The sequence below is a fragment of the Hippopotamus amphibius genome, chromosome 4 (assembly GCF_030028045.1).
Source record: "Hippopotamus amphibius kiboko isolate mHipAmp2 chromosome 4, mHipAmp2.hap2, whole genome shotgun sequence".
Classification (NCBI taxonomy): domain Eukaryota; kingdom Metazoa; phylum Chordata; class Mammalia; order Artiodactyla; family Hippopotamidae; genus Hippopotamus; species Hippopotamus amphibius.
The window spans coordinates 47,621,776-47,646,082 of record NC_080189.1 but is presented as its reverse complement, the minus strand read 5'-3'; the positions used below and the strand labels follow the sequence as shown (position 1 = coordinate 47,646,082).

General features: G+C 38.6%; 2 protein-coding genes across 6 annotated transcripts in view; one reads left to right on the top strand and one right to left on the bottom strand.

The window, feature by feature from the left end:
- Window positions 1-4,014: 4,014 nt before the first annotated feature.
- On the bottom strand, window positions 4,015-14,765 carry FKBP14 (FKBP prolyl isomerase 14). The gene is made up of 4 exons (XM_057733486.1): window positions 14,404-14,765; window positions 11,243-11,394; window positions 8,299-8,426; window positions 4,015-6,296 (listed from the first exon to the last, which is right to left on the bottom strand). Exons 1-4 carry the CDS (start codon window positions 14,598-14,600, stop codon window positions 6,138-6,140), a joined length of 636 nt encoding a protein of 211 aa, XP_057589469.1. The 5' UTR covers window positions 14,601-14,765; the 3' UTR covers window positions 4,015-6,137.
- A 1,758-nt stretch (window positions 14,766-16,523) lies between these two features.
- Window positions 16,524-24,307, top strand: part of PLEKHA8 (pleckstrin homology domain containing A8) — a 64,163-nt gene continuing 56,379 nt past the window's right edge. For 4 of the 5 annotated variants that reach the window (XR_009053291.1, XM_057732716.1, XM_057732712.1 and 1 more), the window contains exon 1: window positions 16,524-16,910. Coding sequence is in view for 3 of the 5 variants with exons in the window: in XM_057732716.1 (XP_057588699.1) it covers window positions 16,871-16,910 (40 nt within the window). In the remaining 2 variants the exon portion in view is untranslated. The remainder of the gene's footprint in view (window positions 16,911-24,307) is intronic. The other variant, XM_057732713.1, reaches the window with a different exon arrangement.

The window sequence follows — 24,307 nt, the reverse complement described above, 5'->3', positions numbered from 1 at the left end:
CCAATAGGTATGGGGCTTTCTTTCTGGGACGATGAAAATGTTCTAAAATTGTGGTAATGGATGCATAACTCTGAGAAAGTCCTGAGATTTACTGAACTGTAAAAAAAAAAAATCAGTGTGCTACAAATTAATTCTTATAAAAGATGAAATAAAATACCCCACCTCAAAAAAAAAGTTATCTGAAAACCAAAGAACACTGTCCAGTTCAGGGGAAACAGGTGAATGATAGAGTTAATAGTTTTAAAGAATTATTGCCATGGTAGTAAAATGTTTGAAAAAAAAATCCAGGGAGTAGGGTTGATTTACTGTTCAGTCTTAATGTGAGGCTCAGTTAACTTTAGGAGGCTGTTTAATTTTCTTTAAAGACTATGATTCAAAACAGAAAACCCTGAATACTACTGTATGTGGCATGACGTTTTGTAAAAGATTATATATTATAAAATGTAGCCAAAATAGTGCAAGGAAAAATTTGTGATTAGTCTCAAGGAACTATTGGTATAAAGATAACAGGAGAGAACAATTATGCTGGGAGGAAATTTGGCCATTCAAATGAGGATTTCACTGCAAGATCCTAAGTTCTTCCCTATTTTCCCACAAGTAAAATGCTGTCTCTTACTTTAGGGCAAATCTTCTGTGCTTTTACTACTCCTTCCTGGTTATTCTACACAATTATAATTACCCATTTAATTAAATTTAGTTATGGACTCAAATTTAGCTATTAACTTAAGAACAAACTTTAAAAAATCTAGGATGTCTCAAAGAGAATGTATCCTGCACAAAATAGCTGCCCAGTTCCAGGAGACGTGATCATAAGGGCAAAGAACCAACAACATGTGGTCGAATGTCATAATGTCCTAGTCTCCTACCCAGAGGTAAAAATGAATTTCAGAGTTATATTAACACAAAATGCACTCCAGCAAAGTCCAACAAATGAATGAGAAAATGCTGTAAGGAATTGGAACTAAGCCCCAAGGGATCTCCCTACCCTTACTTCATTCTTTATAATAATGAAAACTATCCCTCAATACTTCAGTTTACATTGTGCATGGAATTGTTTTTACTGTAACTGTTTACCAAAGAGGAAATTATTCGACTGCCGTGTGGAATTCTAAATTAATGAAACAACTTGTAAATTCCCTGAAATCCCCAGGTGGGATATAATTTACCTGTTACTAGAGACCAAGGGGACAGCATTCACTTTACTCTGGATTTTTAGAATAAGACCTCAGCTAACATCTCCTGTCATTTGCTTTTAGATCATAAAATAAAATTGATGGTAGTCTAGCTCACAGGCACTTTAAAATGGCTTTGTAAATTATTGGCTGACTCATACTCACTAAAGGCATCCATTTTATGCCAGAGGCTTTATTAGCAGTACAGGGACACAAAGAACTGGTAAACAAAGGAATTCAGACACTGTGCTACATGTTGCAGATCTCCTGGAATCTTCCAACAGTTTTTATTCTTTCCCTAAAAATAATCTATGCATATCAAAAGGTGCCACTTAATCCCTTGGCAACCCTCAAGCTAAAGGAGTAAAAAAAGATTATTATTGGTTTTACATGGAGAAATACTAGGAAATTTTACCTAAATTATAAGTGAAACACAGAAAAGTGAGCAAAGTAGAGGATGACAGATTCCAAATTGACAAAAAGGAAGTTTGACTTCTTCCACAGTAAAGAAGTTTCCAGAGAAGAAATCATGTGCTAGAGAGAGCATTTCAATGGCTATGTGTGGTACAAAACTATGCGCGCACACACATACACATATACACACACACTATATACAGTTTATAGTTTATATACAGTATATAGTTTGCACTATATATATATATATACATATACACAACTATATATTTTTAAGAGAATAGTTTTTTCTAAATCTCAACTGTATATTCTTCTAAAGGGGTAGGTTATAGATAATTCTGAAAAAAATATAGAAGAATAATTTGAGGAAAATCTGGAGCTCTTTTCTCGTTTCTGGTAGACAAGATGTTCACAAAATAGATTTTCTGACCACCTAACCTTCTGCTGTAAGAATTCATAATCATAAAATGTTTCTAAGCCTGGGGAAAATGGTATCTCCACACAACTTATCCTTAAACTGTATATTCATTTTTAGGCACAATTAGTTGCCCCAATGCCCAGTGTTTTCCAGAATGCAAAAAAGAATATTCATAGAAGAGAAAAATATAGGAGACTGTATATTCAAGGGCAGAGAATTAGTGAAGTTAATTGTCTCTCAAATTAAGGTTTTTAGACCACCTGTATTGGTATCATCTAGCAAGTTAGTTAAAATGCAGATTCATGGCCCCAATTCACAAATCAATCAGAATCTCTGGGGAAACAGTTAGGAACCTGCACTTTTAACACATATCCCACATGATTGTAATGTACATGAAATCTGAATCACTGCTACATTTCTATAGCCTTTAGGAACCAAAGCATACCTCTCACTGTACTGGAAGACTGAGCTATGAAACCAATGTTTGCTAAGGTTTCTTTCTCCTACTTGTCTGGAGCAAGGAGCGGGAGGTTGCAAAGGCAAAGCTGAAAGCAGAGGCAAAATAACATTTTAAAGAGAGAAAAGAATTTACCTTCAAATAAAGACTCCAAACCCATATGTAAGAATGTAGGGGTTTCATTGCACTAAAAGGAAATATGCAAATCCTACTAATAAGAATACTACAGATATTAAGAGATAGAAGTACTATAATTTTAATGTTTTCAAATGGGCATATTTATATTCATGTTTGACATTTTAGATTTCAGTTCAAACTAAAGTGGGTAAGGAACAAAACTAAAACAAAACAAAACTCTTATGTCCAAGTGCTCTGCATCTCTGGAAAATAAGTCCCTTGTTATTTTTTCTCATTATTATAATGACAATTTGCTTTTTTTTAAATTGAAGTATGGATTTACAGTATTCATTTTAGGTGTACAACTAAGTGATGTAGTTATACTATATCTATTCTGATTATTTTTCATTATAGGTTATTACAAGATATTGAATATAGTTCCCTGTGCTATACAGTAAACCCTTGTTTATTATTTATTTTATATATAGTGGTGTGTATCTGTTAATCCCATATTCCTAATTTATCCCTCCCTGCCTTTCCCCTTGGTAACCACAAGTTTGTTTTCTATGTCTGTGAGGCTGTTTCTGTTTTGTTTGTAGACTCATTTTTATTATTTTTTAGATTCCACATATAAATGATATCATATAATCTTTGTCTTTGTCTGGCTTACTTCACTCAGTAATGATAATCTCTAGGTCCATCCAGACAATTTGTTTCTTTAACAAGAGGTGAGAGGTGTTATTTTTTCCCATAACATTTCACCAAGTTCCTTTTTCTCCTCTTGTAGTTTTCAAACAACACTGAGAAATCACCCATATCCTCAATTCAGCGGAGAGAGAGCATGCTGATATCGAAATAGCATTATAGATGTAAGTAATAGCCTATATCACGAATAAGATGAGAAGTACAAATTCATTTCCACAAGGAAAGATTCAAATGGCTAGTCACCCATCTGAATCAGAAGTCATTGTTTCCTGTTATTTTTATGGTAACCCAGAATTTCATTTAATTACATAAGGTATTTTATAGCACTAAGTTACTCAGCAGCATTAATCATCATAATGTCTACCCGTGACACACAATAAACTCCAAAACCAAAACAGCAATGATAATTACCACTAAAACAAAGCAAAGCACCACATATACTTCTCCACTACCAAAAAATTCACCATTAATTATTGCCCTCAATGTTCAAGGTTTGATGCTTATTTCAAAACAATTTAAACCACACCGCAGCTTTCCTTACAAATATATCTAAACAGAGTGGATAACCAGAGACACGTTCAAAATGTCACCACACCCCTCTCCTCTCATTACCTGTCCATTTTCCTCACTTAGTTTCAACACAAAACTTAGAATAACAGTTAAGAAAATCAATAAAGCTGCTGAGGAAATTGGGGCTTGAAGAATTTTTCACAAAACCAGTTATTTCCCAAATAAACTTTATTTTGAAAAGAACACCACAACAGAGTTGTATAAATTTAAATATGCCACATCTTAGTAGTATTACTGAGTCAAATTATATACAAATGAGGTCACAGTTCATGTCTGATTATTCTTACGAATGAAAAGGTGCAAAGATGCAGCCAAACTAAAAAGGCAGATAACATAAAAACAACCATAACCTATTTGTATGTTGTCATTTCATACATGTGTCTATTTAGGTGGGAACTGATCCAAATTCACACAAGATAAAGAAATATGCTACCTGAATAACCAAAATTCTTTTTTACTTTTCACCATAGAAAGCATCATCAGTAATGTTTATATGAAGTAGCACCCTATGACAAGCTGTTTTCTTTCCACCAATAATACAGAGCAAAGCTTTCTGTATTGTGGCTTATAACTCCTTCAGGTTGAGGAAAACAGCAGTGACAACTTAAGACTTTTCTAAATATAGGTGATTTCGTCAGACAAAGGTGTTATTTACGTTCTCAAGAACTTTATGTTTTAGTGATGAAAATGTCAAAATATAATCGGTGAAAGTAGTCTTTATAAGATGTAGTAATTGTTCATAAGTATTAAAAAACAAACAAACAAACAGAAACCCACCTAGAGGTAAACAGGAATGAAAGGACTAACACATACCTGGACCCTCTTACCCCTAGGTTATTGAGGAAATTCAGTGTTCACTCCAAGATTATTTAGTGAAACCAGAGCCATTTCTGGATCATAGGAATTCAGAAGCGCCATAAACAGCCAGTTAATTACCTTCAAAGGATAAGGATCCAAAGACAAAAAACAGAGTTGACTGCTAGGAGAGCAAACTAAAGAGAGAATTAGGCCCAATGAATTCAAAGAAAAACTTCACCTTTTCAATAGTAGAGGGCAGTAGAAAGATACTTAACTTGGGGACTGAAATCTGGTTCTACAAGTTAGTTGTTGACCTTGGGCACAATCAGTCTCTCTGAATGACAACTTCCTCATCTGTAAAGTAGGTACATTAAGATCTACCCTCCTTTTTCATAAGTTTCAGAGTAATGAGAACCAGACAATGATGCACTTGAGATCACTTTGTAAACTTATAAAGGATTCTTCTTAGCAAATGGAGATTTGGGCACTTTTTTACAGTACTAAGGAAAAATTCCAATATAAGATAAAATTATAAAATCATCAACTTTTTGACCCAGGATAGACCTGTATTCAGTAGTAGCTGCTGTAGGTCTGTCTCATTTTTCTGATGAGGCAGAAAATGGGAAAATTTTTATCATATTACTAATTTCTCTTATAAGACAATGTTATTGTAGTATAATACATTATTTAGATTTTATTAATTAAAGAACCAGGAAGGGATATCTGCTAGCCTTAAAAAGTAAACACTGACTCAATACAACTCTTTACCTCCTCTACAATATTTTGACACATTTTATTATGAAGAAATAAACACATAAATAATTTGTTCTATTAATCATGATAGGTCATTCATCACTAGGAACCCAGCCTTATGTAGCTTAAATCCCAGGCAGAATGTTTCAATGTAAACATATTTATAAATTATTAACTTTGTTACTCACTTTGCTTTGCACATCTCCTCAGTAAAGCAGTAACTCTTAAAAGTAGAGTTCAACAACCATTTTGCACTTTTCCTCAAGCAGAGACTCAAAGGCAGTTACAGACACGCTGTTTCATTATAACATGAAAATAATAAGCCTTGGAAAAGACTTTTCAAATGTCAGCGTCTAACTAGGAGAAAATAGAGGGAAGAAGAAATAGAGTGTACTGATTTGTACTATAACCTGGTCTTATGTTGGGCATGCTCTCAGTTGCAATATTTTAAAATTGCAGGTACGCAAGTAAAATATAAGGCTTCATACGTGAAAGTGGAAAATGGTCCAGAAGTCTTCTATTCAAAGACAAATCAATTTTTTCTTCCCAATAACTTACCAGAAAGAAATGGGTACTTAGACGCCCTAAAGGGTTCTTCACATAATATTCATAAAAATATATAAAAATAAAAACCAACGCATGAACAGAACATTGTTAACAAATAAGACTTTCTTTCAAGATGGCTGCCCTCTCTTTTAAAGACGGATGCTCTATAAAATGGGTAGACGTGTCTCTATAACTCATCATGTTTATATGTAAATTCTCTAGCAGATATAAATCCATCTTTGTCTTCATCTTCTTTATCAAAAATATCCTCCACCAAAACATCATGATGACTTTCATTCACCACTGCACCATGCTTTTCAAACTCCTTCTTTAAATACACTTTAACCTACAAAATAATGGGTCACGTTAATAATTCTAACTCATAAGACACCCACATCGAGCCAATTAATATCACAGATGGGACGGGTAATGCATTTAATTATATGTAACAACTACTAAACAATTACTTTATGATATATTTCTAATGATAGTAAAAGAATTATAAGTAATTTTTCCCCTTAAAAGCTGTTGCTATGGTTCTACAGTAGAGACACAGAATATTGCTCAGAGGCAAAGATAAGGCTTATATCATGGGAAAAACACACAATGAAAGCATATTACATGTTCTTAATCTGAGTCTAAATGAAGCCAAGCATTTGAAAGACTGCTATCTTTCAATCCACTGAATTATCCAGATCTTGTTTTCTAACAAGGGCCAGAATTCCAGATATTTCTCTTAAAAAATCAGACTAAATGATGGCCTTTTTAAAATTTAAGTAGGTGCCTGGGAATAGTACCTGCTGTGGACCTGGCTGTGATGACGCCACATGACCTTTCGATCTCAGAAATTAAAGCAAAATCCAGCCTGATGAGTATTGAGACTAAACATTTCCATTTTTATACAGATTTTTAAATATATAAACAAAATATTGCCCCCAATTACTTACTAGATTCACTATAATGCAGTTCAATCTGTATTTTCATTTTGAATCATATCCCTATTATTTCTGTTAGATCAGCAATTTCAAATCCTCTCTCCTCCCCCTACCACCAACATGCAAACATAGTGTATATTTATTTTTAAGATTAAGGGGATTTAATGCAGTCATTAAAAAAAGGAGGGGCAGTAATAGTGAAACTCTATGGACTACTGTAGAACATGTCTCCAGGGTATATTGTGTGAATAAAGTGAGATGCCAAACAGTATGTATAGTATGCTAATTTTTGTGTAAGCAAGGGGGAAATAAGAATATATATTCATGTTTTCTTGTATTTGCATAAAAAAACACTGGTAAGATATGTTAGAAACTAATAAAACTGGATATGAAGGGGAGGGGTCACATGGTAGAAGAGGATGTGGGTAGGAAAATGACTTCTTCATAAATGTTTTTATATTGATTTTTTTGAACCATGTGAATGTGTTTTTTATTCAAGATTTTTTGAATGAAAGGGAATTCAAATTTATCTTGGATAGAAAAAAGCCCATGACTGATAACACTCTGAGGTGTTATAAATTTCGTATCTGTGGATCATGACCTTGAGGTTTATAACAACATGTCTTATTCTAGACTTAATCATTTCCTGACCATCAGAATGACATTGATGAAAGCACAGAAAAGGACTTGATTTCTGACCAGGCAAGCCAGAATGGAGAATATGGGTAGACAAAAAACATAGGGATAGGTATCTACCTCCACTTCTTTCCCCACAGAAGCCAAAGTAAGACAGGTATGTGTAGCAATGGCTGCAAAATTATAGAAAGAAGTCTTCTTCATTTCTCTTTACTCAACACCAGGACCTTGTGGGGCCTAGGAAAGGTCTCCTACTGCGGAAAATCCAGACTGCGGTCCCCTAACCTGAGCAAAACTGAGCATGTGATCTGCTTCCTGCTGCTAACTGCTAGAAAATCACTATGCAGCTCCTTTAAGAGCCAGTCTAAAGTTTTAAACAGAAACTGCCCACGAGATGTTTCACAGGACATCTATGTTTTTTATATAGTAACTCCAAAACGGGAATTGTCTTGGCAAAACAGATCTTCAAAAACTCAGGACGAGAGCAAGATACAGTGAACACTAAGCATTAAGGAGAAAAAAAGCAAAAGAATGACAAGTCTCAATATATTTCTCTCCAAAACAACGTTTTCCTATGAAAAAAGTCAATTTTCAAAGCATCAGTGTTTACGAAAACTTATAAATAATATTTTACACAAATAAAAATAAATTTTGCTTTAAAATATATTTCTTAAAAAGTGAGCTGAAAAAGAAGAAAGAAGGAAAGGAGGAAAAAAGGAAGAGGGGGAGAGAGAGAAGGAAAGAAAGAGAAAGGAAGAAAGAAAAAGGAAAGGTCACCTCATTTTTAGAGAGTTTCCAGTCATCATTAAGATCCATTTCTTGGAATGATTCATGGGATCTTGGTCCATTTCGAATCTCCAGGAGATCAATGTTGAATATCAGTGTACTCTCTGGGGGAATTTTACCTGACATGAAGAGAGAGAGGGGTTAAGTTTTAATAAAAAGATCCCAAAGTTTTGATGATAGAAAACTTGTAGTACTGAACAAAATACTATTTTAACTGAATTAAATGAAGAGCCTTTCTGATTGTCCCATATATAGAAACTACTTATAGTTTATTCAAACATGAAATAAAGAAGGAACAACCCAAACTATTAGATAAAAAAGTGTGTTTTTGGCTTTGCGATTAAAAATTGTTTTACACACACACACAGACACATACACACACACAGATATGCCTTGTGGTCTGAGTATTAAATTTCAAATATAATTAAGAGATTACATATTATATGTCAAGAATGATTTAGTGGGCTTTAGATAATCCAGAGTTAATTATAGTACAAGTGATTTACTAACTTTTGGGTCAGAAAGTCCTGGCCTAGAAATACACATAGTACTGCCATTTCCACCACTGGGAGGCAGTATATAACTGAGTGAGCTCTGGTGTCACACTGGGTTGGAAGCTCACATCTGCCCCTCTTTAAGTCTCAGTTTTCTCATCTGGAAGCAAATTCAACACACATTGAGGAAATTCCATGGGAAGGGAGACATTAAAACAAATGTCTAAGAAGGGAGATAAAAATCTTTTCAAGTGAAAAGAGCTTTGTGAAAGCCCAAGGGACCTTAAAAATAACAAAACCAAAACAAACAAACAAAAAACTTCTGGGAAACATGGACAGTTTTTTTCAGCTTGTTTCCTTATAACTGTATGTAACTTACAGGCCTGGGTAAGCATAACAAATGTTTCTTAGTGCCTGACCCCCTCATCCCACGTATTCGCATTAAAGAGCATCTGTAAGCACGAAAAGAACAAAACTTACACTGTGTGCCGAAGCTTACCATTCCAGGTCTAGACAGAGAAGGGCATGCACTAGAGGTCATCGATAAAACTGGTATCTTTCCAAAAGGAGGCATGCAAGCATGGTACTAAAAAACTACAAAATTAGTGTTTATATATTAGCAGAATTAGTTTCATGGTATTCTGTTTGAAGGAAATGACTTAAATTCAGATCTCTACTTGTTATAAAGTAAAATCAAGTTAAATAGAGTATGAAGAAAGAGAAATGGGCCAATAGTATATACATAAACATTAAAGGCAACAGAGATATAGGAAAGTGAAAGAATATGTTTAAACATCAGAGAAACATTTTCTAGATACTTGATTTTCTTCTCTGAAAGGATCATTATTAAAATAAGAACTGAATTTTGTTAGTGAATCGTATTCTATGCCTAAGATTTATATAGCGAGGTCCATTTTAGAATATGTAATACTTCACATACGGCCCCTATTTTCTTCTCAGGAAACTGGGCCAGGAAATCACTATCCCCACCTTGTAAATGGTTAAGCTTGGACTTCAGGATGCTGTGAAGTCTATATTTCTACTACACCAGAGTGGTTTTCTGTCTAGTTCTGATGACTTCTTAAATTTTTTTTTCTTCTTCATTATGCAATACATGCTCATTGCAGAGAATGTGGAAGAGAGAGAACCAGAAATAAAAATAACTCCCAGAACCACTGGCCATTATTAACATTCTTATTTCCTTGTGATTCACTTTGTTATGTGTATATATTTTTTCCTAATACTTACTATCATAATATATATATCTTTATTTTCTACCTTTATATATATAACATTATATCATACATGTTTTGGATGTAATTTTTAAAATCTTTGAAATGCCATTTTAAAATAACCGGGTCATATTTTATTTAGCTACACGCTTTTCATTATACACTTAAGTTGGTTCCAATCTTTTTGCTATTAGAGATAACACAGTGATGGACACCCCTGTTTGTGAATCTTTATCCCAATACCAGACTATTCCCTTAGGTTAGATTCTAATAAAGGAATTACAGGATGCATGCATATAAACATCTTCAGGCTTCTTATAAATAGCCCTTTGGATTCCCACCTAAACAACAGGTGTTACTGACTGTCCTAGAACAACTAGCACAAAGGTTCCCTGGACCAACTAGCCCACTTGTTTCTGCTTTATTAAACTCATTTCATGGCACCCCATTATTTTTTTAAATAAATTATCAAAAACAACTTTAAAACAAAAATGAAAAGAACCTCCAATAAGAGCTCTGTCGTGGGAGACTTCACTTGTGAGTCACACACAGCTCACATCTAAAAGTGCATTTAATGACTTAATAATCTACATTTCAAATGTTTGACTCATCAAAACAATTATGTTGAGTAGTCTTTCTTTTTGCATTGTTAAAACAAATTGGTAGGTTTCAACTGGGGAGGATAAAAAAGTCCTGGAGATGGACAGAGGTGACGCTGGCACAACAGTGCGAATGCTCTTAATGCCACTGAACTGTACACTTAAAAATGGTTAAAATGGTAAACATTATGTTATGTATATAATACCACCATTAAAAAAAAACCACCAGGGACTTCCCTGGCGGTCTAGTGGTTAAGACTCTGTGCTTCCACTGCAGAGGGCACAGGTTCGAGCCCTGGTGGGGGAACTAAGATCCCACCTGTCATGTGGTGTGGCCAGAAGGAAAAAAAAGAAAACACCATATTGGTGAGCAATATTAATAATAGAGTTGAGAGTACAGAATGTTTTTCCCTTGTTAGCTCTGTTGCCTATTAACATATTATGGCCTTAATTGGCCATTTCTAATGATAATCAAGACAATTATATTTTCCTAAGATATACAAGTCCTGGATTTACTTCTAGAAAAAAAAATACATAGTAGTTACTAACTTCTATCCCTAATCCAGAGAAGAATTCTAATGCTGTAGTAAAAATGTAGAATTGTTATTACCTTTTCCTTCTTTTCCATAGCCCAAGGCCGGAGGAATGATGAGCTTTCTCTTCTCTCCTACACACATTCCCTTCAAGCCCTGGTCCCAACCTTTGAGAGCCTCCAGGATGCCCAGGGTAAACCAAATAGGCTGACCATTGTTATGTTTGTGACTACAGTAGAAAGAAAACACATTAGAACTCTTTAGTAACTTTATCATTAGTTTTTTATTGCTGTGGTATAACTTTTCCACCCATGAGTGATTAATTTTATTAGTTTGGAAATTAATGAAAACAGCATGCATGCACATGTCAAACTCTATAGTAATTCAATTCTTCATTGCCCATCTTTCTTGATGCAAATTTCACATAGCTGAATTTGCTAGAGATGGCAGAGGGAATAATAATAAAAACAGCTGTCTGAGCATTTACTGTATACCAGGTACTATCCTAAATGCTTTGCTTCTTTTAAATCTAACAGTGATCATATGAGATAAGTACCATTATTACCCCATTGTACAAAGGAGGAAACTGAGGTTAAGCGTGCCAGTATCTGACCTAACTCCAAAGTTCAAAGTCTTAATCACAAAGAGATGCTGTCCCAGGAAGACCACTAGGTTACAGAAAAGGGATAAAATAATGAAAAAGGGATGAGTTTGGGAAGGAGGATGAGAGGCTAAGAATTTATTGCCAACACCCGTGAGTCCACACCCACTTGGACAACAGAGAGTCAAGAGCACAGTGTCTTATATCCTGCCTACAACCTTTCCTGATGTATAGCCTGTTGATGGCTCTGATAGGTGCAAGAGGCTGCTCCTCAACCCTGAACCCCCACTCAGACCCTGGCCTAGTTCTCTCCTCAGGTGTTTATTGTCGGGCTATGCAAGGAAGTCCGGAGGAGTGGCTCCTCAAGGATTGGGGTACAAGGAAATGGTCAAGATATCCTGGCTCATGAGCTGAAGAGAGGCCAGCCTAAGAAAACTAACCTGTTGAGCTACTGGAGGGGCTGTGGGCTGAGTAGTATCTGAGCCCCAGTTAGCTCCCTCTTAGTGCAATAAGGAAAGTGTCCTATTCAAGGATATCTTGCAGGTGAGAACTGGAAGTCACTCTACTAGGCTTCACATGTACCATGGTTACTAAATCTAGGTAAAGGCTGTCACTTCTTCTTTTCCTTAATTTCCCCCATGATCAAAGCAGCAAAATGACAACCACAGAAAACAGGGGAAGGCTAGAAAAGAATAAAGAAAGAAGAAAGACTCTACCACCCAGCACTGCCTACAGTTTTGGCACACTTCTTCTCATGGTAAAGGACTTAGGCTATTTACCACATAGGCTATGGTTCTCTAAATGATGAACATGCTTTATAAACTGATCATTTGATGGTACTTCTTTATAATACTCCGAGTTAGCAGGTTTTGGCCATTTACAAGGACGCTGCTAACAATATTCCCCTCTTCAGGTACCAGAACTTTAGTAGCAAAGTGCTAAATAATGTCGAGCCGTTACCACATAAGTCCACAAAGGCTTTTGGTTCTGAGACCTGAAAGAGAGCAGGCTGGATCTAAAAAAGATCAGACTAAAAACAAAAATGCAACTGAAAGTTTCAAATGCAAATCGTAATATTGTTTAACGTCCACTGTGGCACCAGTCTTGCTGATAAAAAAAGATCAGGCTGTTGAGAATTCTATGGCAAGCCATTGTCTTTGAACTTTCTGCAAGGGCTAACAGAGTTCAGAGAAGACTGCCACTGACTTCCAAACTTCATGACAGACTAGATCGGAATGCCTAGTAAATGTAGTTTATCAGAAAATGAGGTCTAAGAAGGGCCACGAAGCTTCGCTGCTTTAGTTCATGCCATTCTCTCTACCTGGGATGTCCTCCCTTCCTCATTTCCACCAAGAAACCTCCACCCATCTTTCAAGGCCCATCCCAACTATGATCTCTGGGAAGTCATTCTGTTTCCCCATTTCTCAGAGCATGATTAATTCCAGAGTCCATTTTGCTTTGTGAGCACTTTGAACATTCTGTACCTTATGAGTTACTTGTCTTCCTCCCCTCTGTAGACAGTGTCTTGCCAGAGGAGAACAACCCACTCTCAGTCACCTTTGCATCCACAGGGCCGACCTGTGGCCACTCAGTAAAGATTTAATTGATGGTTGGTGAACGAATGGATGAGGATGAAGAGAAGCCAGATTTTAAAAATCTCCCTAGGGCTTCCTAGGTGGCGCAGTGGTTAAGAATCCGCCTGCCAATGCAGAGGTCACGGGTTCGATCCCAGCTCCCAGAAGATCCCACATGCTGCTGAGCAACTAAGCCCGCAACTAAGCCTGCAACTAAGCCAGTGTGCCAAAAAAAAAAAAAAAAATCTCCCTAGTATCAAACAAAGGGCCTAACATAAAGAAATGTTAAGTAAGTACTTTTGGAATAGAATCGGAGAATCAATGCCTAACTGGAAATCATTACACTTGTAAAAGTTTTCCATGTTGCAATTTCTTTCTTTATAAAACATAAATATTGATAGTGAAACCACCTGAAAATCCTTCACTGTAGGTATTGGGTTAATATTCCATAACCACACCCACACCCATCAATTCATTGGGTGAATTCAGTCTTTGAATTTCTAGAAAGAAACAAATAATGAAACAAATCATGGTCCTGTGCCTTGACCAAAGTGTCATCTACCAGAACAAAAGTTAAATAGGTCAATGGACTAGCATTAACGTATCTTAAAACAAGCAAACAAATGATTGTATATTCTGCTCATGAAGTTGCTATGAAAAGTTTAACTTTCACCTACACCAAAGTAAAAATGGAATTGAGTTACTTTCCCTCAGGAACAAAGTTTGAGAAATGAGAATTCCTTTAAGCCTTTTCTACTTATTGCCTAATTGTACACCTAGATATTTCTACAGTATTTCAGAAATGCTAACTTTTATAATTTAAAAAATTACTGCTTTATCCTGACCACATGTTTCCAATAAGCCCTCCAAAGGCCTTGTTATAAAGGTTGGCTTTAAACAATTTCCTTTCCCCAAAGAAAGAAATTAGATATTTCAGGCGTTTTTTGTGTGTTGTTTTGTTTTTTAAGAAAGATAAAGCTGGTACACGCCACTGTTCCTGCCCAAGAGCTGGCATATGTGGGTGGATTCTTTACTATTTTACCTGCAGGGTCTAATTACTTACGTGGAGTGAAATAAGGAGCCATCCTTTTCTAAGTAGCCTTCATAATGAACCAACATCAAATCTCCTCCTTTGGTCTTGCGATGGCAGATGAAGGGCTTCTGAAGCACTTCAATCTTCACTTCTGGTTCAGGGATCAGAGCCCCACTCAAAGAAGTGACTAACAGCGTCAGGACCGCGTTCCGCAAGAAAAGCCTCATGTTGCCAGAACAGGAAAGAAGTTCCTACAAAAACACAGAAAGGGCCCCCGACCTCATAGAGTTAAGACTGTAGTTGAAGAGTTAAAGACAACAGCCTCTGGCAAGTTCATGACTCCCCCTTCCTAGCAGACGTGGCACATTCACCACGGACAACTTTCTCACGCACTGCGAACTCACCTCTAAAGAGTTAAACCCAAACCCGGCCCTGACTGGCTCTTACCACACAGCCGCCTGGAAAGAGCGGCCTCCCATTGGTTTGTGGTGCTGTCCCTCAGGAGCCTCTCAAGCCAATGACGCTACAATAATGTAAATTACCACTCTGCCGGGCCAGGCTGTAGCTCAGAGGCTAACCACCGCGTACCGCCCTGGAGCCCGGCGGATTACAGAATTCCACAACATTGGACTTTGAGAGAGGGGTGGGGCGCGGAGCGAACCGGAAGCTTCTCCGACGGATTCACAGCTGTAAAGAACCCGGCCAGGGTGTGAAGTCGAGGTCTCAGGAAAGACTCGTTTACTCTCACCACTGGTGAGAGCGCCCCCCCCCCAATAATTGCGTATTATTTAACTTAGGATATGAACGATAAAGACTTTAACAGTGATTTAGGTTTCACAACGTGTTTTCCCGTTCTTCGTGAACCTCACTACACTGTCGGTAAGGCATTTTTTATCCCATTGAAAGATAAGTATATTTTGGCTTGGAGAGGTTAAGTGTGCTGCTTAAGGTTGTTCAGCCCCCAAAGCAGTTGGGCTCCGCCGTCAAACCATCTTCTGCTTCATTCTACAACACCGCACAATATTATGGATGACCTTAGTGTGAAGGGTCAGGAATAGCCTCTATCAAGGATAATGACGTGCACACCTCCACTTTAAAGAAAAAGTGGTCATTACAGTTACGAGTACACAGGCTCGTTCTAGTTTAAAATTTTTAGTTTAACATTTTTCGCATAATTTCAAAAGCAATACATGTTTCACTGTAACCGATTTGGAAGAAACTGGAAAGCACTAGAGTTTCCAGTTAAAATTAAGGAGCCAAAGTAAATTTGAATTTCAGATACACAACGAATTGTTCTGTATTTTTATTTGCTAAATCTGGTAACCTGACACTAACGAAAAAGAAAGAAAAAAGATCTGTAACGCCACCATCCAGAAATAATCATCTTAACATTTTGGTGCATGGTTTTGTGACATATGCCTAAAATACTTAGGATCCTATTGTACATTTTATTTCGTAACCTGCTTTTACCACTGAATCTATAGTTAACATTTTCTCTAGTCAAATATCCTTAGCACTGTACTTCCCAACACTTTAATATGCATAGGAATCCCCTGGGAGATCTTGCTAAAACGCAGAGTTCGATTCAGGAGTTTCTGGGCGTGGGGTGAGATCCTACAATTCCAACACGCTCCTAGGTGATGTCAGTGCTGCTGTCCGTGCACCGCACTTCCTGTAGCGAGGTTTTAGAGTTTCGACAACACCTGTTGACGCTCGCTGGCCACACACAGTATTCTATCGTGAAATTCCCATCATCTCCGTACGCCCTGTTGTTGGGTACCGCAACAGCCTTGAAGTGTGTAAGTTTAATTAGCCCTGAAATAAGAATTGGTCCCTGAAGACTAGAATCCAGGGGGCACCCTTAGGGGCCACGATGACTCCCAAATATCGGGAGGTGTAGCCCAAGTACGGAACCACTGAGTCAGGACTGTGTTCCACCGTTGTGCCAGAGGCCTGCCTCCTGCCGTCTCACCCTCCCTCGAGTCCCAAGCCTGCCTCCCGGGACTCACTTTCCCCGCGGGCCTCCCTGGCTACGTCAGCCTTGCCGCCGTCGCCGCTAAGCCCCGGGGTGGATTTTGGGAACGTGCGCGCAAGCGGGGCATTGGGCATGCGCGAGCGGGCCCCGAGCCCGGTGGGTCGAGGACTCAGGTATCCGGCTGTGGCGCCGCCAGCGACCGGCTACTTCGCTCGCGACTCTTCGGTGGCTTCAGCTTCCCCTCGGACCCACCCAGGGGCTTGGCCTCCTTGAGGACAGCGCGCCGGGCCCGCCGCGCGGGGCCCCCGGCCGGCTGCGTCCTCACGTGCGGAGGCCGCCGCAGTGGCCCCGCCCCCGGGCCCAGGATGTGAGGCCCGCGGGGCGTCCCCGCACGGGGCCTGGGCGCCGGGAGTGGCTGGCTCGGCAGCGCCGGGCGATGGCCCTGCTGCCGGTGCTTCTTGCCTCCTGGGGCCTGGGGCAGTGAGGGGGCTGGCGGGCGAGGGCAAGGTGGCCGCGGGCGCCATGGAGGGGGTGCTGTACAAGTGGACCAACTATCTGAGCGGTGAGTGGGGGGCGTGACAGGGTTCTGGTCCTTTGTGTGAGCCCCGGGCGGGCGGCGTCGGGACGCGCCTCCTGGGATGCGAGTCATGGCTCCCCTGGAGACCAGAGAGGCTTGCGCGGGCCGGGAATGTTTCCCCACAGCTGTTCTGTGTCTTGCTCACTTAGCGGAAAGCTACGAAATCCTGAGGTTTGGGTGACTTGAACTGTAAGATGCCCTCGCTGTCAGCGGGAGGGAGGCGCTGGTTCCCGCAGTGTGGTCCTCTGGGAGTCTCGAATTCTGGCGAAGGAGCTGGTCTCGGAAGGTTTCAGATAAAAGCCAGCGGTAACCTGGAATTCCAGAGGTGAAAGATGCTTTTTCAAAGTCCCCAGAGCAAGCACTTTCCCTTTGTCACCTGCAGAGTCATTGAGTGCAGACCACGGTATGAGAGTTCCGTCTCAGCTCCAAAGTATGCACAAGGTTTTTGGTTTTCTCACTGAGCATTTCTTTTTATTTTAGAGACTCAGAAATTACCGTAAAATAGAATGCAAGTATTAGCAACTCTTTTCTTCCCCTGCTGAGCAGAATGGCTTAAAAATAGTACCCCACCCCTTTTCCAGTTTGTGGAAGTACTTTCTTCGTATCTCGAGAAAGGTCATAACTATCTTTCAGCTGTGACTATGATTCAGAATGAGCATTTTCATAAATGAGTATATAAATAAAAGCCTTCTGTGTGCTGGAAAATGTGCTAGGCACTTTCCTGAAATTAAATTTTTATTATGGAAAATGTGGTGGGCACTTAGAAGTTTAATAACAATGTATTTGAAAGGAGAAATATTCTCAGTATCTCTTAGAGTGGCGGAGATGTATTTTCCCATTTTAGGGACCCTAGGACAGTTTTTTTTAAGGTTATAGTGTGATTCTCTGGCGTGTTTTAAGGACATTTGTCTCTGGGAGGAGCAGTTGGCATAGTGACTTTGATGAGGTTATGGAGCACAGCTAAAAGCACACCTGTTGGGTGTACCCAGAATCTCTTTGCTCTGCATAGTGTGGTTACAAGTGAGTTCTGTTTAATTTTCTTGTGATCATTAGTAGAAACTGAGTGAGGAGAGGTGTTTTAGAAGACTTGCCCTTTGCTTCAAGTACCTTCATTTGATGTCAAGTGATTGTATTAGATGTGGAGCTGGGCTTCAGTGAATGTCAGAGACTAACATTCTACTAACCTAAAGGGAGGATTCTTGATCAAGTAATTTTCTTTTGAGGTATCGCTAAATTCTGAGAGGTATAATCTTATGCCCTTGAGTGAAATTTAGTCTCTGGTCTTGGTCTTTCAACCCTTTCCATCACACAGGCCTTCTAACTTTTTTTCTTTTATCCTCAATGCTCTTCCTTCTTTTTTTTCCATCTCCCCCACTTTTTTTTTTTTCTGCCTCTCCTTTCTTCCTCTTCTCCTCCTTTATACAGAAAGTTTAATCTCTTGGTAATGTACCTACTTCCTGGTCTTAAAATGCCTTTTTTTCCCTGACTGTTTTTATGCATTCATCAATAAAGCAAAATTTCTTTAGAAGGATCTTTTGGAATCTTTATCATGTGGTGTCTGTACCATCTGTTCTGTTGAAAAAGAGTCTACTTTTTTCTGCCCCAAGTAAGAGAAGTTAATTTTGTGAGTGATGCCATAGTAGAAGCCCTGAAGAAAAGGAGTGCTGGAGCCATTGCCAGAGATGACTGGCCTTACATCATGCTGCTTGTTCGTTTGGCCCACAAGCCACCTTATTGTGGACAACTGTTCATAGAAGCCCATCACGCCACTGGGGACTTTTCCTGGGTATACTTAGAATAATGGTTCAGCACGTTCTCTTTCTTTAGGAGATACATTAACTTTGGAAAGGAATGGTAATATTCTAGGAGGAGCAAATGCATTTTTGTTTCTCCCATCCTCTTATGCAAGTTACTCTCCCCAAAAGAGCATAGTGTGAGTGTTAATGACAAGCTTTGATGAAGAGATCACTACTTTTCTTCTCCTGAAGCTTGTTTTTAAAAGTAACATTTTTTCTTACGGTTTTGCGTATAGTAATTGAAAAATACATGTAATATCAGTCTAAGTTTTTGTTCATTTTGAATTTTTCTCCAAAGGGAGTACGTGACCCATTTGTGTAGTTTGTTTATTTCTGTCGTGTCCACAGCTTGATATGAGATGTCTTGTGTCCAAATTTGAGTGGAGAAAGTAGGAAATCAGTTTATCAGCTGATCCTTTGAATCCTCGGAGGATGTTGTTAATTTGGTTCACCAGCTACTGTGCTGGGCTCTGTGCTAGGCGCAGGGCAAGCAGTGTCAAACGAGACAGACACTGCTCCTGCCTTTCTTGAGCTTACAGTCTGGTGCAGGAGACAGACATTCATTGGATAAGTGGTTAGAAGCAGGTTGCAAGTGTGTGTGATTTGAAGGAAGAGGAAGGGAGAGGCTAGACTGGGTCATTGGGGAAGGCTTCTTTGAGGGAAAGATTTAAGCAGAGTCTGAAGGATAAATAGAAGCTGGGTAGGTGGTGAGGCCAAGGCAGAAGTGCAGTTGGAGGCTGTAAGGAACAACTTTTTATTTTATTTTTTTTTAGGCTTTATTATGGGGTATGTGGGATCTTAGTTCCCCAACCAGGGATCGAACCCGCACCCTTTACATTGGAAGTGTGGACTCTTAACCATCAGACCCCCAGGGAAGTCCCAGGAACAACTTTTTAGGCACAGAGAATGCCACTGTGAAGGCCCTAAAGCAGGATAAAAACTGGCGAGTGTAAGGAAAGGCAAGAAGACCCAGTTGGCTGGAGAGCTGAGAAGAGGCTCCAACAAGACTGCAGGGCTGAGGGCAGGACTGAAATTGCAGGGCCTCGGAGGGTGGTTTAAACGCTGCAGAGTGATTGTGCATGCACATACTTGTGCATGTGTGTGTGTGTGTGTGTGTATGTATGTAGGAGAGAAATGATGAGATTGTTTAAAAGGTCACTTTGGCTACATTTATTGTGTTTTGCCAAATACTGTAGTTATTTTGTGAGCTTCTCTTGCCTCTTGAATTAAACTGTTAGGTATCAATTACTGAAAGTTGGAAACATCCATCAAGCCCTGAGAATAGCAGTATCTAAATTGCTTGCATGAGTGTACTGCTAAAATACAGATAGAGAAAGGAAGAAAAATCTCTTTTCCCTAACATTTTAGGCACACTCAGGTACCCTGTGCTCCGTTAGAGGAAAAGAAAAAAGAAAAAGAAGAAGAGCTTCTGTGTATTTTCTTCAACATTCCTGAGCCATCCTGCCTTTTGAGCAGCAGAACATTGCATATTCTCGGACTTAGTGTCTAGCCCTCTGTTCACGTATTAGAAGATTAAACTTGGAATGGAAAGGAAATTTATTAAACATTTCACAAACACCTATATTGTATGAGACATAACACTAGGCACTGTAAGTTTGTTATTTGTATCTTTCAAGCCCTAAAATTTAGTCCAGGGATATTAAACCTGCTTGGTTATACATTAATGCTCTATAGTAGAACACTAATTGAGGAGTCAGAGAGGCCTAAAGTCTAGTGCCAACTGTATCACTGCCAGTTGCAGAGTCACTTTATCATTCTGAGCTTTAATTTTCTTCCTCCATAAAAGTGATGCGATTTACCCATTAATAACTGTAAGAATAGTAAAAACAAACAAACAAACAAAAACACTTCTAATGTTTCAGGCACTACTCTAAACATTTTACATGGGTTAACCCATTTAATCTTTGCAGCAATTTAAGAAAGCAGTTGCCTTTGTTATTCCCATTTTCCAGATGAAGACATTGAGGCACAGAAAGGTGGAGGAAGGAACTGGCTCAAGGTTACATAGTTAGTAAGTGGTTCCAGCTTTGTGCTCCATTCATTATGTAATACTTGTAAAGGTCCTTCCTGCTTGATCATTATATAATTCTAGCTGATTCATAATGTACCTATATTTAAAGTATGTTGACCTAGAATAGCAGACTTTACTTGGGGGTGGGAGCTGGGGACGAGTTCGGGGGTAAGGAGGACTGCCTGGTGTTGTGCATATGTTTTGCCACAAGAAAATTTTCTGAGCTATGCTCTGAGCTTTCTGCTTTCAGTTTTAGGTCCCTTTCCTGCCCACTCAGCACACAGGAGAGCTGCTGCCATGAGCTCTAGGCAGCTGCAAGCTCCTGGGGCCCCTCCAGTGCATTAGAGCACAAGCACATTGCAGCACTGCATTCCAAAAATAACAGAAGCTTGCATCATGCTCACCAGGTGGTTGTCTGAGGAGGTGCTGTGATTTTGCTTACCCCCCCAGGTGGAAGAAGGCAACACTGTGCTTGTCCCTATATGTTTGTACTGTATAGACAGTGCCAAGAGGCTATCTGGAATGTGAGTGATCCAGAGCAAGACTTTCAAGGTCTCATAACCACTAGTCAGCCTTTCTTGTGGTTATTTTTTTTTAACATCTTTACTGAGATATTTATTAACCTATCATGAATTTTACCCATTTAAAGTGTACTAGTCAGTAGTTTTTTAATATATTTACAGAGTACAACCATCACCACAATCAATTTTAAAACATTTGCATTATCCAAAAAAGAAATAACCATTCCCACCCCACCCCCTCTTGCCCTTGGCAACCACTAATCTGTCTGTATAAATTTGCCTGTTGCAGATATTTCATGTAAGTGGAATCATACATTATGTGGTCTTTTGTGACTGGCTTCTTTTACTGAGCATAATATTATTTGGGATTCACCAATGTTGTAGCATGTATCAATACTTCATTCCTTTATATTAACAAATAATTTTCTATTTTATGGCTATATCATTTTGATTATCTGTTCAGCAATTGATGAACATTTGGGTTGCTCCATTTTTTTGGTTATTATGAGTAATGGTGCTGTGAACGTTTGTGTCACGTTTTTGTGTGTATGTCTTTTCATTTCTCTTGAATAGAAACCTAGGAGTAGAATTGTGGGGTCATATGGTAACTCTTTAACAGTTTGGGGAACTGGTAAACTTTTCCAAAGTGGCTACGGCCATTTTACATTCTTGTTAGTAGTGAAAGAAGGTTCCTGTTTCTTCACATCCTCACTAACACTTGTTATTGTCTGTCTCTTTTATTATATCCATCTTATGAGTGTGAAGTAGTCTCTCTGTGTGATTTGATTTTTATTTCCCTAATGACTAATGATGTTGATCATTGTTTCATTTGCTTATTTAGCCATTTGTACATCTTCTTTGGAGAAATGTCTGTTCACATCCTTTGCCCATTTGTTAATTGTGTTATTTTTTCATTATGGAATTGTTAGGATTCTTTATTCTAGATACAAGTTCCTTATCATATATATTATATGCAAATATATTTTCCTGTTCTGTAGATTGTCTTTCACCTTCTTATGGTATCATTTGCAGTTTTTAATTTAAAAACTTTTAATAAAATTTTTAATTTTGATGTCTAGTTTATCAATTTTTTTCTTTTGCTGTTTGTGCTCTTAGTGTCAAATCTTAAACCTTTGCCTAACCCTAGGTCCTATGTTTTTTTTCTAAAAATTTTTTTGTAGTTTTAGCTCTTACTTCATCTCCGTGAGCCTCACTTTTGTGACAGCAAGAATAATAGCCATACTAGGTTTGTTAAGAAATGTATAGTATATATGAACCTGCCTAGTACATAATTCACTTAAGAGTAGGTTAATTTGGATAGCTGTTTTGATTAATGATATCAGGAAAAAAATCAGTTTGTATTGCTTATGTGCAAATTGTGGCTCTTCATGGTTTCTGAGAATATATGCACCCTGAATTCCTTAAATCATCCTTTTGGAAGTTGGAGGGGTATAAATTATAAAGGAAAAGATTCAAATAAACCATCAGAATTTTGGAATTGACTCTGCAGTCCTATGGCAGTCATCCTTGTGAATGAATGATGATTACAGATCATGTAATTCTGTGTACCATTGGTCTGTACTTTTGCTCCCAGCAAAAATTAATAATTTGTTAAAGAACATAAGAGATGTGAAACCATTGTCTCATTGGCACTTCATCAAAAGCAATATGTGTCTTCCCCTTGATTCTGATGTGTGATGTGACTGGAGATACGAGGAGTGATCCATGGGGTATTATGTGATTGAAGTGATCTGTGACCGGAAGAAGCCGGGGACCATTGTTCTTGGACTGTACTCTCAGTGTTTAATCCTTACCACTTCCTGTTACCATTACCTTCATCTTATTTAGAATTGAGCAAAAAAGCTAGTTAAATTCCATTAGGAATAGATTGAGACAGACCAAAAAACCAGCAGTGCAGCTGTTGTTGCATACAAGACAGATGAATGAGACAATAGGGAAGGTGAGTCCAAAAAATACCATGATGCTTGGGCATTTTTCTCTCCAGATCCATTTTCAAGTTGGCCTTGGAGGGTATGAAAGTATCAGGAGGGAAGGAGAAATAGATGAAACAGTGTTAGCCAGAGAGAGAGCTGACCGTTCTCAGTATTCCTATCACATCAAAGGAAGCAAAATACCATTTGCTTGAAAATCTATTCCATGTCCTTAAGATAGAATTGTTCCTATATAGTTCAAGACAAGGATGGCTCTGTTTTGATTTTTAGATAACAGAGAAATGGTTTCAATAATCTACTTTTAACATGGCTTAATAGCCCCCAATCAATCTTTCATTCACTGAGAATAAATGATAAAAAACACTGATTATCAGCTTCTTACCAGACCCTGTGCGGATTGTTAGGAATACTGTTTTGAGTAAGACATGATCCTTGTTTCAGGAGATCATAGTCTAGTGAATGTCTTTCTCAACTATGAAAGTGCCCTTATAGCTAAATTTGTGATTTGGACCTTTAAGCTATTATATGGTTATTCTGAGACTGTGGCTTGACAAGGCTTAGACCACGTTGCATATAGCTGGTCCCTAGGTGTAGTTAGATGTTACCAATCACCCAATGATATCTTTACTGGAATTTTAAAGGCAAATTTGGGGCACCCCTGACCAGTTGTAATGTTAGTCTTTGGTCATCCAGGTTGACATCACAGATGTCCTATTGCTATTCTGCCTCTGCTGGCCAGTATTTACAACTTGGATGGAGTCCAGCCCTTCAACTTCTGAGGCCAATATAAGCCGCCAAAAACTGAGAGAGAAGAAAGTAAGAAAGTGAGGAAGGTGTAAAACTTGAGGAGACAAGCATACCTTTGTCGAGAAAAATGTAGAGAATCCTTTTTCAGAAGTGGTTCGGGAAAACTTCATGGCAGAGGAGGGACCAAAGTGTGTGTGGGATCGACCTGGACAGAGGGAGTAAGGTTTTCCCCACAGAAGGAAACCTCAATGAAGAAACCAGCAGAACTAAAAAGGAGGATTCTTTTCTGGGAGCAGGAGCATATACTGGGGTCTTGTTAGGATGGGATTAGATT